Here is a 14,954-nt window from a genome sequence, read left to right as displayed (position 1 = left end):
AAATCAGAAGAGAGGGGCACTGAGCAGACAAAAAAACAGCCTCAACTTCAGGCTGAGTGAAACAGAGAGGCTGCATCCATGGCTTGTACAGTTGTAGCTAGGTGTTTTTTTTTACCATAAAAACAAGCAAATGTTTGTAAGTGGACCACAAAAATGGAAATATTAAACTAGGAAAGAGGGATGAAATTGCCTCTTTAACCACCTCCCGAAAGCTGACTGTATGGCAAACTGCCCTATTAGCCTTTTCACAAATGCTGTGGATACATACAATACATATATTATCCAGATGAAATACAGGCTGTTGTATAACTATATATATATATATATATATGGCTAATCTTAGCTTTTACCTTGTTTAACACTAAATGTAAGAATAATTGGAAGCTCTCAAACAACTGAGACAAGCAAACAAACAGAACCACACACTGTTGCTCACCTCCCTGCTGGGTTTTGACTTGCAGGATGTCAGAAGGTGGCCCATCGCCTACTGAGGTAAAACCCAGTACCCTGAGGCTGTAGGTGATATCAGGAGTCAGGCCTGAGATGGTGGTCAGACTGCTGTCATCTGTGTTGTGCTTCTGCCAGGCGCTGAGTGGAGCCGTTAGGTCCGAGCTGTAGTAGACCCGGTAGCCCCTGATTTGCCCGTTAGGTTCCTCGGGTTGCTCCCACTGGACCAGCATTGTGCTGGCACTCAGCATGCGTGCTTGGACGTGCAGAGGTGGTGAGGAGGGGGCCTGTTCACCAGTGCGTGTCTCTACAGGGTCACTAGGTGGCCCGCGGCCAATGTTGTTGACAGCCATGACACGAAACTCATATTCAGAGTAGGGGCTAAGTCCACCGATGCTGTAACGGGTGGTGGCCACACCCTCCACTTCCTGGAAGCCATTGTCTGATGCCTTGGCTTTGTACTGAATCATGTAGTAGGAGACAGGTTCTGGGTTCCCAGAGTCCCAGGTGAGAGTCACGCTGGTTGCTGTGGTCTCAGTCACTATGAGCGAGGTAGGGGGCTTTGGCAATGCTGAAGAGGAAGAAGCAGGGTAATAAGCTTTGATATCAGAGACAGACTATTAAGAGTCATGGGTAATTTAAGAAAAATTGCACATCATTTGATATCGTAATTCTCAAAATATGGGAGAATACACTAAACTCAGCTCTTGTGGGAAAAAAAACCCATTACTGGTGTGTCTCATAAAAACTAAAAAGATTGTAAACTTATCCTTAAGAGTGCTGTCAGGAGCCATTACCCGTAAATAAATAGAGGACCTAGACAAAAATCCCAATTTTGCATTTTATAACCACCATTACTGACAACACAAGAAAATTGCAAGAGTAGTTCCTGCTGCGAGTGAATGACAAATACAAACAGAGGGTCTTCATTATGGCTTCCTTAAAGACAGGGGTCTGTAATGTTTTGGTCCCTCTAAATGACACTGACATTATGTGTATCGATCAGTTGAGTGGAAAGTTGGATCAATACACTGATAAGAGAGGCTGCAATTGGTAGACAATACACTCACATAGTCACATACAAACAGGTAGGAAGAACCACATTCAAACAAACACTTGGATACAGAAACTCACACACACATGTAAAAACCCTGAGATTGACACTCATTGACAAAAAACCTACAAACAGCAACCTTAATTTTTTATCTTTCAGTATCTGTGGATGACTCAAATCAGGCCAACGTATCAATCAGCGCCAACATAATAAGCTCTCACCTTTGACAGTGACCTGGGCAGTGGCTTGGATCATGCCCAGGGAGGACATGGCCACGCAGGTGAAGTTGGCCGACTCCCGTATGTTGGTGACCTCCAGCACGTTGCGTCCCATTGGCATCTCTTCTTCCTTTGTCAGCTCCACCTCGCCCTTCATCCACTTGACGTAAGGCATGGGCGAGCCCACCGCCACACATGTCAGGTTGACGCTGCCGCCTGGCATCACCTCTTGGTTGGTGGGTGGAATGGAGAATCTGGGTGGGACTCTTCGCACTAACGGGATGAAGAGGAGGAGGAGAAAGAAGTGAATAGTTAGGATATGTAAGGTGAATATGATAGGTTTTTTGTGATGTGATGAATGGTCTTGCCCCATACAACACCAGAAGGCTATAAGCTAAGGCAGGAAAGCTACCAGAATGGAGGGCTGATCGCTTTTGTCCAAATGTGCAGGCGAGCACAATGGGAATAATAGGACTGTCACAAAATGGCTCGGGAAATTCACAAGAAAACTTTGAGGGGGTGTTTTATCCTCTTGCCTACAAAAGGGACTATAATCAAAAAATAGCCTGGTTTTGCTGGAGACTATGTCTGGCCCTCTTTTGTCAGAGTGTCAAATGGTGGCGAGAGTTGCATCATTGAGGGACCCTGTGGAGATGGCATTGTTTGATTTCTCCTCCCGCTCTCTCTCTCTGGCTCCTTCTGCTCAGCCTGTCTTTCTCACTCTCTCTCTCTCCCTTCTCTTTGTGCAGTTCTGATATGCAGATAGGCTGACATTAAAAAGGGGTTCCCATGGAGACAAGAAGGGCCCGTTGACGTCGCCAGGGACAAGGCAAACACCGATGCAGAGGCTCCATGCAATACTGAAAAGCTGCCCCAGAATAAACAGGCAACCAGCATTTACATATGACTTGTTTTCTATCTAAATAAAGATACACAAGAAATGCCTGCCATATTTACACACTCCAGATCTTTTCCTGGTAACTTTTGGGAACCACAACAAACTTATCTGCTTGACAGTGCTATGTTAACATCCATCAGTGTCAGACCTGTTAAATTTATGACACACTGCACATTACCATAGTATGAGCTGAATGTAAGGAGGTGGCGCTCTGACTTCTTTAACCTTGATTATGGAGGAAAAGAAGGCAAGCCAAGCTCCCCAGTGAGGACCCATTATTGCTATCCCACTACTGCTGGTCGTATGTATTCAAAACACTACGTCATTAAACTCTCCCTGCAGAATTTATACTGCTTGTTTTCCCTAATGCACTACAACATCTCTGTGTCTCTCTGGGGGAAAAAAAGGAAAAAAAGACTGTAATTGCTCTTGTGCACCGGTCTCCATGAAAATGGATTTTCAAATGTGAGTCTCCCTCCACCTTTCCTTTCCCCACACCCTTCACCCATCCCTCCCCGATCTAATTTGAACCGGAACGTCGTTACAGCCATGCTTGTTAGTCCCCTCATTATGTGGTGAAATGGAAAAACACAAAAGCACCTTTTGAGATTCCAGTCAGGAAAGGACTGGTTCTCTGGACCACACTATAATAAGGGGGACCTGGTTCACATTCATGTGAATTTTCCCAAAATAATTGAGGTGCTGTATTTAGCCTCCTGCAGTTTTTTTTAATCGATACAATCATCGAGCTTAAAATACTTGGCTCAATATCTCATAAAAACAGTAATATCCCAGGTCTGAGCAACATGGTACACTGATTCATGTGTATTTTGGTGTTAGGAGTTTGTTTCACACAGTTTCTAAAATAAATCAAAACTTTGCAGTTTTTTCAAAAGGTGTGTGGCAAACAAAAAACTGGGGACAGTACAGAGGTCAGCAAAGGTTTAGGTCAAAGTAAGCATGACCATTGGTATGAATCTTATGAAATCTTTATGAATAGCTTTTGAAAAGGTTCACAAAGATTTACATCAACCATAACATCTCCTTTCATGTTCACGGACATAGGACTGATTTTTACATGCAAAGACTGGACAGACCAAGTAGTGTTACAGGCCTGGGAACAGGACGAGGACGACATTCTCAAGCAAAGCATGCACAGAAGCTGAGGAAAGATATGGGAAACGACCACAAGCTTGAGTACGCCAGGGGAAGAAGATAAAGGAGGCACTTACACCAATTTTCTCATATGAATGACCGAACATCTGATTTTCAGTATGACTAATGCGCGACAGACTTTCCTTTGAGTATTTCGAGAAAAAGTGTCTGTATTCCACTTATGTCGGTGGCCACCTGTGTCTTCTCACACAACTGTAACAGTCTCCAAATGCAGCTATTTTTCACAACATATGCTTATGAAAAAGAGAAACCTGAGAGAAGCGGGCCTAATGTAAGACCATTAAGCTCAAATTATCTGTTATTCTTTCATGATTCCGTAGACTAAACAGTGCTAAGAGCAGTCAGTCAATGGGGCCTGTGTATATTGAACACTTAATGTTGTGAATAATTCATAGCGTGCGGTTAAGTTTGGAGAGGTGCTGTGGAACAAAATGACTAGAGGGCAGGTAATTGTTATCGATTCCCCTGAAGCCTCTCTCCTGTTGAGAGCGGCTTGGAGAGACGGGCTCCGGGACTCTATCAAAACCACAAAATAAGCCCTGTCTCCACTCTGCCTGCCTGCTTGCTGGATATCTATAAATTTAACTGCCTTGACAAAGTGCCCACGGATAGCAGAACCTGTTCAGTCAATCAATATTTGAGCAAACTGGCACAGAGTCTGCGGGGTCCCAGGCTTCCTGGCAGCAGCAATGGGCTACCATGATGGCTGATCATCCCCTCCTGTCAGCACAATGCCAGCTCATTCTTAAATAATCTATAAATCAGCTCTTTGTGTGACAGTGTTTTACAGATGATACAAGTAAAAAAACTATTTCCAAAACATTAGTTATGTCTTGGACAATGTCAATGTCATCATACATTAGTTTTAAAGATGACCGAGGCTCAGATTGAAAATGTTTGGATGAAGGGCCAAAAGTTTTCTTAATGATTAATAGTTATGAAGTTATGTCAGTAAAAGCATTTTTGAGTGTTTAAATTTCTCAAAAAGTCATGCAACTTTCTATGTTTTTTTTCACCCTGAAGGGCCTCCTGCTGTAATATCACATGTATAAGGAGGGATATCTGTCTTTCATTAGGCTAACATGTGCCTATCACATCCTTCAGTCTCCTGGGTGCCCATGGCGGTAAAACAGACATAATCCCTTGAGAACAGCTTTGTCAGTTCTGATATCCATGTCCCTCAGTGGGGGGGCAGGGGTGTTGCTGCCTAAATACCCGACAAATCCGGTTGCCACCTGAATACCGAAGTAATCCATCACACACCTCTGATGGGCCTCCAGAGGCGGATGGAAAGTCTGAGGTTGAAAGCAGCTATAGTTTCTGCTGGATGTGGTTGACAGTGACAATATGGGTGCGGCTGGGAGGAATACATAGCTACATAACAACACAGAAATATAATAATGACTTGAGCAAACTGCACAGGGGCCCCTTGCATGTTTTGACAAGGCTAAACGAAACATGATTTGGGTGAGTGCCACTGGAAGGCATGCAAGAACTATTCAGGGATTCATGCGAACAAGGAGACAAAACTACACATTTACACTATGGTACATTAGAGACATTATCAATTTTTTTTTCAGGGAAGGGAAATCAGTGTCTTCATCAGGAGGGCTGAAAGGGAAAGGGAGTCGACCGCACCTAAATCTTCACCAGGGTGAGAGGAAGGGGAATTAAAAGTGAAAATGACCAACCTTCACGCTGATCTGTGAGGAGGATGAAGTGATTTGATGGAGGTGAGCGATGGAAATGAATAGATACAAAGTGGAGAGGAAGACAACACAGTGAAACAGGACAGTGTTTCCGTAGACACAGTGGACGTTAGTGACATGGCACAGTAGCGAACACAGAGGCAAAGTAATGCATACATACAGTATCAGGGAGGGAAACTTGCTATTAAATTGCTTCGGTATTGTTCACTGGAAATATTACCATAATAATAATATATAAATAATATAATAATACCACTTTCATATCTGTTAAATATAAAGCTACAGCCAGTAGCAGGTTAGCTTAGCTTAGCATAAGAACTGAAAACAAAGGGAAAGGGCTAGCCTGGCTCTGTCAGAAAATGGAAGACTATCCACCTACCAGCACCTCTAATTGACTCATTTGTTAAATCCATACATAAAATGAACTGTGAAAACAACAAGTTGTGGTTTTTAATGGGGGTTATGTGTTGGACTACTTCTTGGCTGGGTGCAGTAAGTTCCTGGGGTCTACGCTTGTTGCTTGGCAACCTCCCAGTGACAACAAGACTCCAAGAAGACTATAAAAGAAGGAAGGGTCATTACGTCAACATACCAGTGCTCTAATGCCAGACTTTGGTGCCAGACTTTGGCATGATTTCTATTGAAGGCTTTAGGGGATGATGCATGAAGAAGCACACTGAAACCCAACTACATTGTATGACCTTTGATGAAGAATGCCTCAACCAAATGAAAGAACACACTTCAGGGAATACTGACAGATTTTTCCAAATGTGCTCATTTGTTGTTAATCTCCAAGTAGTCTCCAAATATGATTATAGGCATACTTTACAGGGCTCATGGTGAGTCAAATTAAAATGCTCACCATGGCAAAAAAGTTTTAAGTGTCCCTTGAAAATATTGAGTTTAGGATAAATAAATATTAACAAAATCTGTATTCTTCATTCCTTCTCTCGCTCTCATTCTCTCTCCTTTTATTTTGATCCAGAGGCTGCTTTACGCTGATTGACAGGGCTAATAAAAGCTAATGTTATGGGAATATTACATATTGAAATTAAACATCCACAAACCTTCTCTGATTATTAATTATGCATGGCTATAAACCAACCCTTAACTATAAAACAACAACGAAATACATTTCATGATTATCAAGAACTTTAAGACGTTAAACAACAAACATAAGAAAATAATGCATCGTAATTATTAATGAAGCAATCTCTGCTGTAATAAAATCAACACCTGGGCTGTAATCCCATTTGTTTGGTGCCCTGCTGTGGCTAATCTACCTAACACCTGCATGGTTACCGTATCAAAAACTGTACATTACATATTGTTGGCTAATGGACTAATTTAGGCTGGGTATTATCACAGTTTAACTAACTTATTAACTGTTACTGACCTCAATCACATGCATAAGAAGCTCTAGGCCATTATAAATGTGTGTTCACGTGCTACACAGTGATGTAATGACCCTTCCTTCTTTTATAGTTTCCTTGCAAAACTCTAGGAAGTCACTGTAAAGATGCCTTTTTCCCAAAATGTCAAACAATTCCTTTAAATTTGAGAAACATCTATATAATTAGTAAGCATTAAGGACAGACTGAAGCACTAATGTTACCAATCTTTTTCTCCAAAAAATTGAACTGAATTGAACATTTTGTACGTTTCCCCTCCTGACACATAGACACACACACATAGAACAGCATGAAGATATTTTGGTAAAAGAAAAGCCCAGCTGCAGCACTTTATCCTCTGTGACATATTGACATGTCACATGGATATATGAAGGAGTGCCAGCAGACAGAAGCTGACATCCCTCCTCCGTTGTGGGATAAGCACTTGACAAATGAGCGTTCATGCACAATCACAGGACTCTTGTGATTCTGCCCACGTCGATCGAGTCCTCTTTTAGAGGAGGGTCACCGAAAGTGACCCGTGGCAAAAAAGGTGTGTGCGCACCTGCACACACACACACACACACACACACACACACACACACACACACACACACACACACACACACACACACACACACACACACACACACACACACACTTTTAATGGATGAGAAGTGGAAGGACATAAATAGATACACAGCCAGGGAAAAACAGCCCTTTCTACAGCCCCCTCCTCCCTCAGTCTCACTCTCCCACCCACACAGAAATATGAGGACATCATTCTCTTGTGGCTCTAAAATGTCAAGACAAGGGTGGCGACAGTGGTACTCGCAGTGTGTTTGTGTACCTGCAAACAGGAATTGGATCAGGTAGCGACAGTGATTGTAAAAAAAAACAGAGGCACACTCGCAGACACATAACACCAACCCATAACAAGCACATTTAAGTCTGACAAGGGTGTGTTTGTGTGTGCATGTGTGGGCGGGTGTTATAGGGCTGGTGATTGGGAATAACACCATGGTAATCTATTTATGTCACTTTGAAGTTGTGGTAACTTTATTGACATTTCAAGGATACAAATGATTGCACAAATGGGTTCCAGCCTGGGAGCATAACATTTTTAGAAGGCAGTGAAGATGTTAAGATTCTCATAATTTACACAAAAGTGAAAAATGAGTAATAAAACAGTTTATCTCAGCACAGAGTTCTGATCTGTTTGGAGATATTTGTTGTTATTTCACTGACTTAATTATAACCCAGGTGTCAATGTAATATTGTACAAGGAGCTTAGAATCAAACAAATTTTATGCAGCTCGCTGCTACATATGAACACTGTAAAATTTAACAGTTATCCAATGACCTGCTTGCTTCTAAAGCGTGTTATGTTTACAGGTTTGAAAGCAGACAAGGTAAGCCCACTAAATCTCCCCTCTGGTGCCTCAGAATAATAATAAAAAATAAAACAACAACAACAAGAAAGGAATAGAGGCAAGTCAAAGGCCGCTTGTCTTGAGTCCCTCATGTTTTAAACCCAATCAAGCAGCCCAGTGATAGTACAGCCCCTGGCCTCATCTCCTCATTCTTGTAGCGCTAACAAAGACAGAGTGGAAACATGGCTGGAGACTTTGTCCTCCGTCCCAGGCAAGTACACTTTTAAAAGGTTACGGTTGGTTTGATTTCTATCTCTCCACTCGTGTGGTGAAGCTGGCGGAAAAGTTGGTGTCGGGGCCAACGGGTTGACAGCTACCTGGGTGGTGTTACAGACTAGCTGGGCCTGGGGGCCCTGCTGGCGCCATGCCACACAACTACTGTAATTACCTCTGAGGGGGAAAAAAAGGCTGTGTCTGCACCTGTGACAGACATGCCCTGATTAATAGACAAGACTTATTTCCCTTTCTCGCCTTTGCTGTTTGGCTGACTACCTACCCCTGTCAAGATTTAAGATCTAAACCTTCTGGAGCCCACAGTGTTTAATCTAAGAATTTGATGCTGCTATAGTCCTTGAGGATGATTTTACCTCTCGTTCTTCTGATCCTGGAGGAGGCTCTGCCTGTTGCAAAAATATATTTCTTGGATAGTTCCTATATGGAAAATACTGATGCTTAACATTTATTGTATGGAGCAGCAGTTCTCTAAAAAGTAGTTATATTAATTCAGTTTTCCTTAACAGTGGTTCAATGTTCTGTCTGGGGTACAGGGGGAACACTGGACACTAATTTACTTACTTTATTTTGATGGATGGAAAAAAGAGATGACAGAAACACTAATATATAAACTACCCTGTATGCTATACCACTTCTATGGAACTACAAGGAACTTTCATTTTGTGTTGATTTTGGCAGCCCCTGTGGACAAAAGCAAGAGTGTTTCCCCGAATAAAGACTGCATTCCCATGAGCACTGCCTTGGCACAAGTGTCCAGTGTCAGTCAAAACCACAAAATATATTGTAAAAAATAAAATTCTCTAAATAAAAATATCTTCCTGTGTCCTTTTCACTGGCTGAAGTACTACTCACTGCAAAACATTGCCTAGGAAAATGTAAATACTGGCTCTTCCAGTCTGTATACTGTAAATTGTCTCATCTGATTTCATGGGGAATCTGACCAGTTGGCACCAATCAGAGTAACTATATCGTAACAGCCAATCTTAAGGTCATATAGAGGCATTAGTCTTAAATTGAGACAGTTTTATAACCAGTTAAAAACTTGTTGTAATTGCTTAATTATGAAGTGATAGGCAAGGGTATCTCTTTCTCACTGAACCTTTCACTCCCTCCCTCCCACCTCCACCCACACTAACAACTGGAGCAGCTATTCTGTTTCATGTACATCAGACATGGTGGTTTTATCTACAGGGGCTGACCTAGAGTACTCTCTCCCCTATACCAGCTTTTTCCAGGATGGGTGCAAATCTGCCCTTGCCCTGCATTAGTCTGTTCATGGAGACACCACAACAAAAACAAACCCTGAAACCCTTTAAGAGCTCTGGGTTGTGCGGGGGAGAATAATGGATCCTTTCGATACAGTCAAAATAAAAAAGAAAGAAGGCCTGGCATGGCTTTCAGTCCCAGCAGAGGAAACGGTTTCCATGCAGCTGTTTTCACAGAGGCTGCACCTGGTTGAGTTCACAGCCAAACAGGAGGTTGAGATTAGTTCAGCTCATTGGTATGGAGGGAATGGCATGGCAAGGATAATGGTGAGAGAATTGGTTGAATGAGAGAAAAAGACAGAGAAACAGTGGTATAAATGTGTAAAGTGGAAATTACACAACAAATAAGAAAGATGCATGGTCACTGGTCAGTGAACAACAGTTGAAATGAAACAGACTACTTTAAATGGGTCGCATGGTCATCTGTGGTTAGCAAATGCTTGAGACGACAGAAATGATAGATTAGTTAAAGAACTGAGAGAGACTTTTGACCTTACCTCGTACGTAGAGATTGGCAGGAGAGGAGTAACGGGTCCCAGCACTGTTCATGGCAACACATTCATATTTCCCCTGGTCTGATTCCTCGCTGTTCTCAATTTGCAGGGCTCCTGTGTAGAGGATTAACAAATTTAGCTGTCTTGACAGTTGTGGAATAAGAGATGTAACTTGGCATGAAACCACAGCAAATATATGTACAGTGGCTCACTAATGAGCCTGTTGTCAACTAGTCTAACACAATTCATGCGTAATTAAGTGTCTTAGACATGGACGCAGTTCTGTCAAGAAAATGCTTACAGCAACACACACATTTAGCTGATTTAGCAAGGCTAAGGAAACTGCTAACAGAATATTTGCCTAGTCGTGTTAAGGAAAAAAAGACCATGACTGAGGGTCATCTGAATAACATGTCACAACAATTAAAAAGACTGATTCTGTTTGTGTCTTGGTGGGTTATCTTTCTCAGCCAGATGTTAACATGAAGCTGAGCTATGCTGCAGGAATACCACTATAAGCGTATTAGAATGAATGAGGTAGCTAAAGAAGTGATCAAACATATCAACAACTGTGCAATCTGTGTTTTCCACAGTTTTACCAAAGGACATTATTTATAGTTGTGGACCTGGAGAGGATTGGTACGTATATCAATTTATCAGTTTTGACCTGAAAGTACACAATGTTTTCAGAGATCCTTATTTCTGAAATAAAACTGAGATGCACTCATATTTAACCTACATGCAAATTGGTGAGTTAAATGTTCTTTTCACTCATTCTGTGCTTGATGCCCTGGCATGTTCCTGAAAAGCAACCGCAGGCATCTTTCCTCCAATCTTTGTTGAGCACACATTTAGCAGTGAGGTCATTATCATGTTCTTTCATTACCAACTATTTGACCATGTCTCACTGAAGCCCTCCAGGGAGATGCTACTTTGCCAGATGGCTTAGATTAGTATTCACAATCCCAAGTAGCTGTAGTCATCAGACAGAAGGCTACCATGTTGTTTCTAACAAAGCGTGAAAGCCCAGGAGACCTGTCTTGGTGTGGTCATTTTGACAATCCATGTCCACAACCATCATGTAATCATTGTTACTGAATTCCAAATGGCTGATAGATGAGGCAGGTTGTAGTTTCACAAATTGAAAAGAGACCAACAATGACAAACTTACCTGCATCCCATGAATGAAAAATATACATGTTTAAAAGCCTAAACTACTTTTTTCAGCACTACACATGTATGTCACAAGCAAGTGATAACAGTTATCACGTCTCCAAAACAGCATGGTACTAGCATTAAAGGCAGCCAGCCACCATGCAGTTTGAAAATGACAAAAATACTCAGCATAAGATGATATCAGGAAACATTTTTTCACATCATGCAGTATGAGATGAATGCAACAAACACATTCACCACCAACCAAGGGGACTCGAATCATGGCGAGACCAAAAAAGAGAAGCAAAACTGGGCGGGACAGTGACATGTGATTGTACCGCCTCAGATCTCATGACAACACATCCCTCCAAGGTGTTTGCTCTACACACTCATCTCATCGTTGTCTGATTCAGCACTGACATGTACCTGCATACTAATGCTGGTGTCACCAATCTGTCAATCTGCCCATTTTCCCATGGGAGAAAACAGTGTGAGTACCACAGGAGTGTAGAAGGTTACTATTGCAGTTGTCAGTGCTGCAACACTAAACCCCTTCAATTACTTACAACTACTTGAACACTGGTGGATCTTCTACAAGGTCATGTCACAGTTTTTTTGGGGCACAGAAGCTGCCATAAGGCTGCCTTAACTCCTAAATACTTAAATATGGGCTGTATTAGGAGCTATGGATGAACAGACAGCGAGACAGACAGCTGGTAGTTCCAACAAGCTCCAAATGTATTCAGCTTGCCCCAGACGTCCACTGTTTACCTTACTGTTGTTCAACGGAAATCATCCTTTCACTCGAGGGAAAGCAGATGATTTCCATAAAAAGGAGTTAAAGCTTCCACCTTAACAATCTTTACCAGGCATCCAGTTCCCATGCTGGGGGGCAATGCTGCATAGGCTATATGCAAATGCAGCCATTTCGATTTACATTAAAGCTGCATAGTGAAGGCAGGTGGATCCTCTCGTGGTGGTGTTGGCCTTTAGTTTAAAGTGCAACTCCTCGCCCCTTTTTGTAAAAAAAGGCCAGAGGAGTTCCTGAAACTGAAAGATGTTTGTTTCTTCGTAAATGTGTGTGGCTTATTTTTAACACTGAAGAACGAGCCTTGGAAAAAACTAATTTACAACATAACACCTTGGACTTGCTTCTGCATTTTCATCCTCCTGACAGCAGGGTTGGTGATCATTTGTTTGTTAAGGAGCAGACACAGCAGACAGAACATGAGCTTGACGAGAGGTGGGGAGCCACGAAGGAGAAAGTGGAAGAGGGTGGGTTGTCGCAGTGTAGATGAACCTGGTGATGTGGCATCAGGGGTAATGCAAGGGTCTGATGTGGATGTGAGGGGATGGTGTAGACGTGATATTTTCCAACACATTTTATTCATCATCCTTACCTCTAATTGGTGTACCACCTAGGTGGGAGTAATTTCGATGCAAACAAGGTTGAGAGAGTAGTTAGTAATCCACTTTAAACAGTGGGAGAAAAACATGGCTTCTGACAGGCCACAGTTAATAAAAATGAAAAAAAAAAAAAAAAAAAAAAAAATCTAATACAGAGTAGAAGCCACTTAAATGCAATATAACAAAGTGTATTTAATCATTGTGATGAAGCAAGTATACATTTTGGACTGTGCATGTTGTCCGCAAATGACAAAAATAGCACAGGACCCCTTCTGTCAGGCAACATTTTTAAACATAATGTGCTACTGTATTTGCTGACAACAGCTACAGCCAAGCCTCTCCTTGCTTCAAAGCAGCATTAAAATAGTATGCAATTTTTTACAGGTTTTTAATTTAAGCTTACTAATTTAAGATGATCCCCACTCTTTGTAAATACTGCATTTGTGCAGACAGCAGTTAGTAAAATGGGCAAGAGGAATGAATGGAAATCAAACACAGTAAATAGAGTGATGCACAGCAAAAAGTATTCAGGTCAGACACATTAAATTGAAAAGAAGTTAGTATCTCTACAGAATGAATGGTTTGGATAGTGTGAAAAGAGACACCAAACGTGTCTGTGGGGCTCACTTAATATCAAGCCAGTGCGATGCAATAAGAGGAAGTAGGTCTGGTAAAGGGCTGTCTTTTCTGTTAAACTGTGGCAGCAAATTAATGCGATTTTTGTCTGCCATCGCAAAATTGGCCTCATTTCAGGTCATATGCAGTAATGTAAATCCTGATACGACAGCAGATGTTGAGAAAAGGGTGGTGGATAAAAAGAATTGTTAGTCTGAGGGCATTACATATCAGCACATTTCCAGGCACTCTCTCACCATGTGCAAGAAAGAAAACTAATTAAAAGTTTGTTGCTAAAAGTTAAAAAAAAAAAAAAAATAATACAGTGTTATGCGCAGTTTTATCCTTGCTATAAAAACATTATCAAACAATTAAGTAGTTGTGTTAGTGTCTAATCTGTTAGAAAACTGTATCTAAGTTGGGCTGTACTTGAAGCAGAGTCACATTTTATCATTGAAGGAATGTGGTCAGTCCAAGTGAATGTGCTCTGATGACCTGCATTCGGCATCACGACATGCTTTTTCTGGAGTAGCTCTTATCTTTAATCTGCAGTCTGGCCTGACACTCGCTAAATCAGGTAGATTTAGTAAGGACTGACAAGACTGAACCTGGGCAAAAGCCACTAATCTTTCCACCTTACACCTTTTTCATCTGAGCCAGGTCAGGCCAGCATTGTTTATTTATCAAGTGGACTGGTACTGTGAACAAAGTGCACCTGATTGATTTTTGATTTTTTGCAAGGTTGAATCATAGCTAATGCATCATCGACTGGCCTCTTTGTGACCTAAGCTGCCTGTTAAACAGGGGATTAAGGATTATTTAATATGATGAAAAATTCTCTTTTTGTACTTCAGAAGGTTACAAGCTCATGCATCAAAGATTGCACAAATGCAGGAAACAACTTCATTCCAACTTTTATGTTACTTTATAACGTGCTGCAGCTGTTGTGAGGAATACAAATCTGAAAGAATTCAAGCAACTAATCAAGGTGACAATGGCAAGCTGAATACAATTTTCATGTCCTTTGTGATAAAAGAAAATACATGAAGTCATACATGACAAGAAAGGCTTGTGTTTCCCATCATCCTCTTGTTTAACACCTGGGGCCTTTTTTTAACCACACAAGTGCAACGACAAGCACAAGGTGGTGTCTTAGGCACACGGAATGTGTGGGCGTCTTCATGCACACCTGCTAGTGTGGTTCATGTCTGTGCAGCGCAACTTGCAACTGGCCTGGTGAAAGTGAATATTGATCAGCGGGTGTGGTGAATATTATTATTAAAATCTCACCTTGAACACAGTCGCATAGTTGAGTTATTATTGTTACAAAACCGTGTTTGCACGAGAAGCGCTATTTTTGCTAGAAAGAAAGTTGGAAAGCTGCTACGATGATCCCAGCTAACCCGACGCCTCCTCCATAAAAAAGCAGAATATTGAGTTTTAACCGACCAGTCTGAT

The 14,954-nt window shown here is 41.7% G+C and overlaps 1 protein-coding gene across 4 annotated transcripts in view; it reads right to left on the bottom strand.

Moving 5' to 3' along the window:
* The window catches only part of LOC133990931 (receptor-type tyrosine-protein phosphatase F), a 177,747-nt gene that overhangs the window by 57,502 nt on the left and 105,291 nt on the right, over positions 1-14,954 (bottom strand). For all 4 annotated transcript variants that reach the window (XM_062429355.1, XM_062429357.1, XM_062429356.1 and 1 more), the window contains 3 exons: positions 10,323-10,433; positions 1,723-1,992; positions 437-1,018 (listed from right to left, as the gene is read on the bottom strand). In XM_062429355.1, the coding sequence (XP_062285339.1) occupies positions 437-1,018; positions 1,723-1,992; positions 10,323-10,433 (963 nt within the window). The remainder of the gene's footprint in view (positions 1-436; positions 1,019-1,722; positions 1,993-10,322; positions 10,434-14,954) is intronic.

The sequence above is a fragment of the Scomber scombrus genome, chromosome 11 (assembly GCF_963691925.1).
Source record: "Scomber scombrus chromosome 11, fScoSco1.1, whole genome shotgun sequence".
In the NCBI taxonomy this organism is placed as follows: Eukaryota; Metazoa; Chordata; class Actinopteri; order Scombriformes; family Scombridae; genus Scomber; species Scomber scombrus.
The sequence above is the reverse complement of the archived record's forward strand: the minus strand, read 5'-3'. Positions and strand labels throughout refer to the sequence as shown.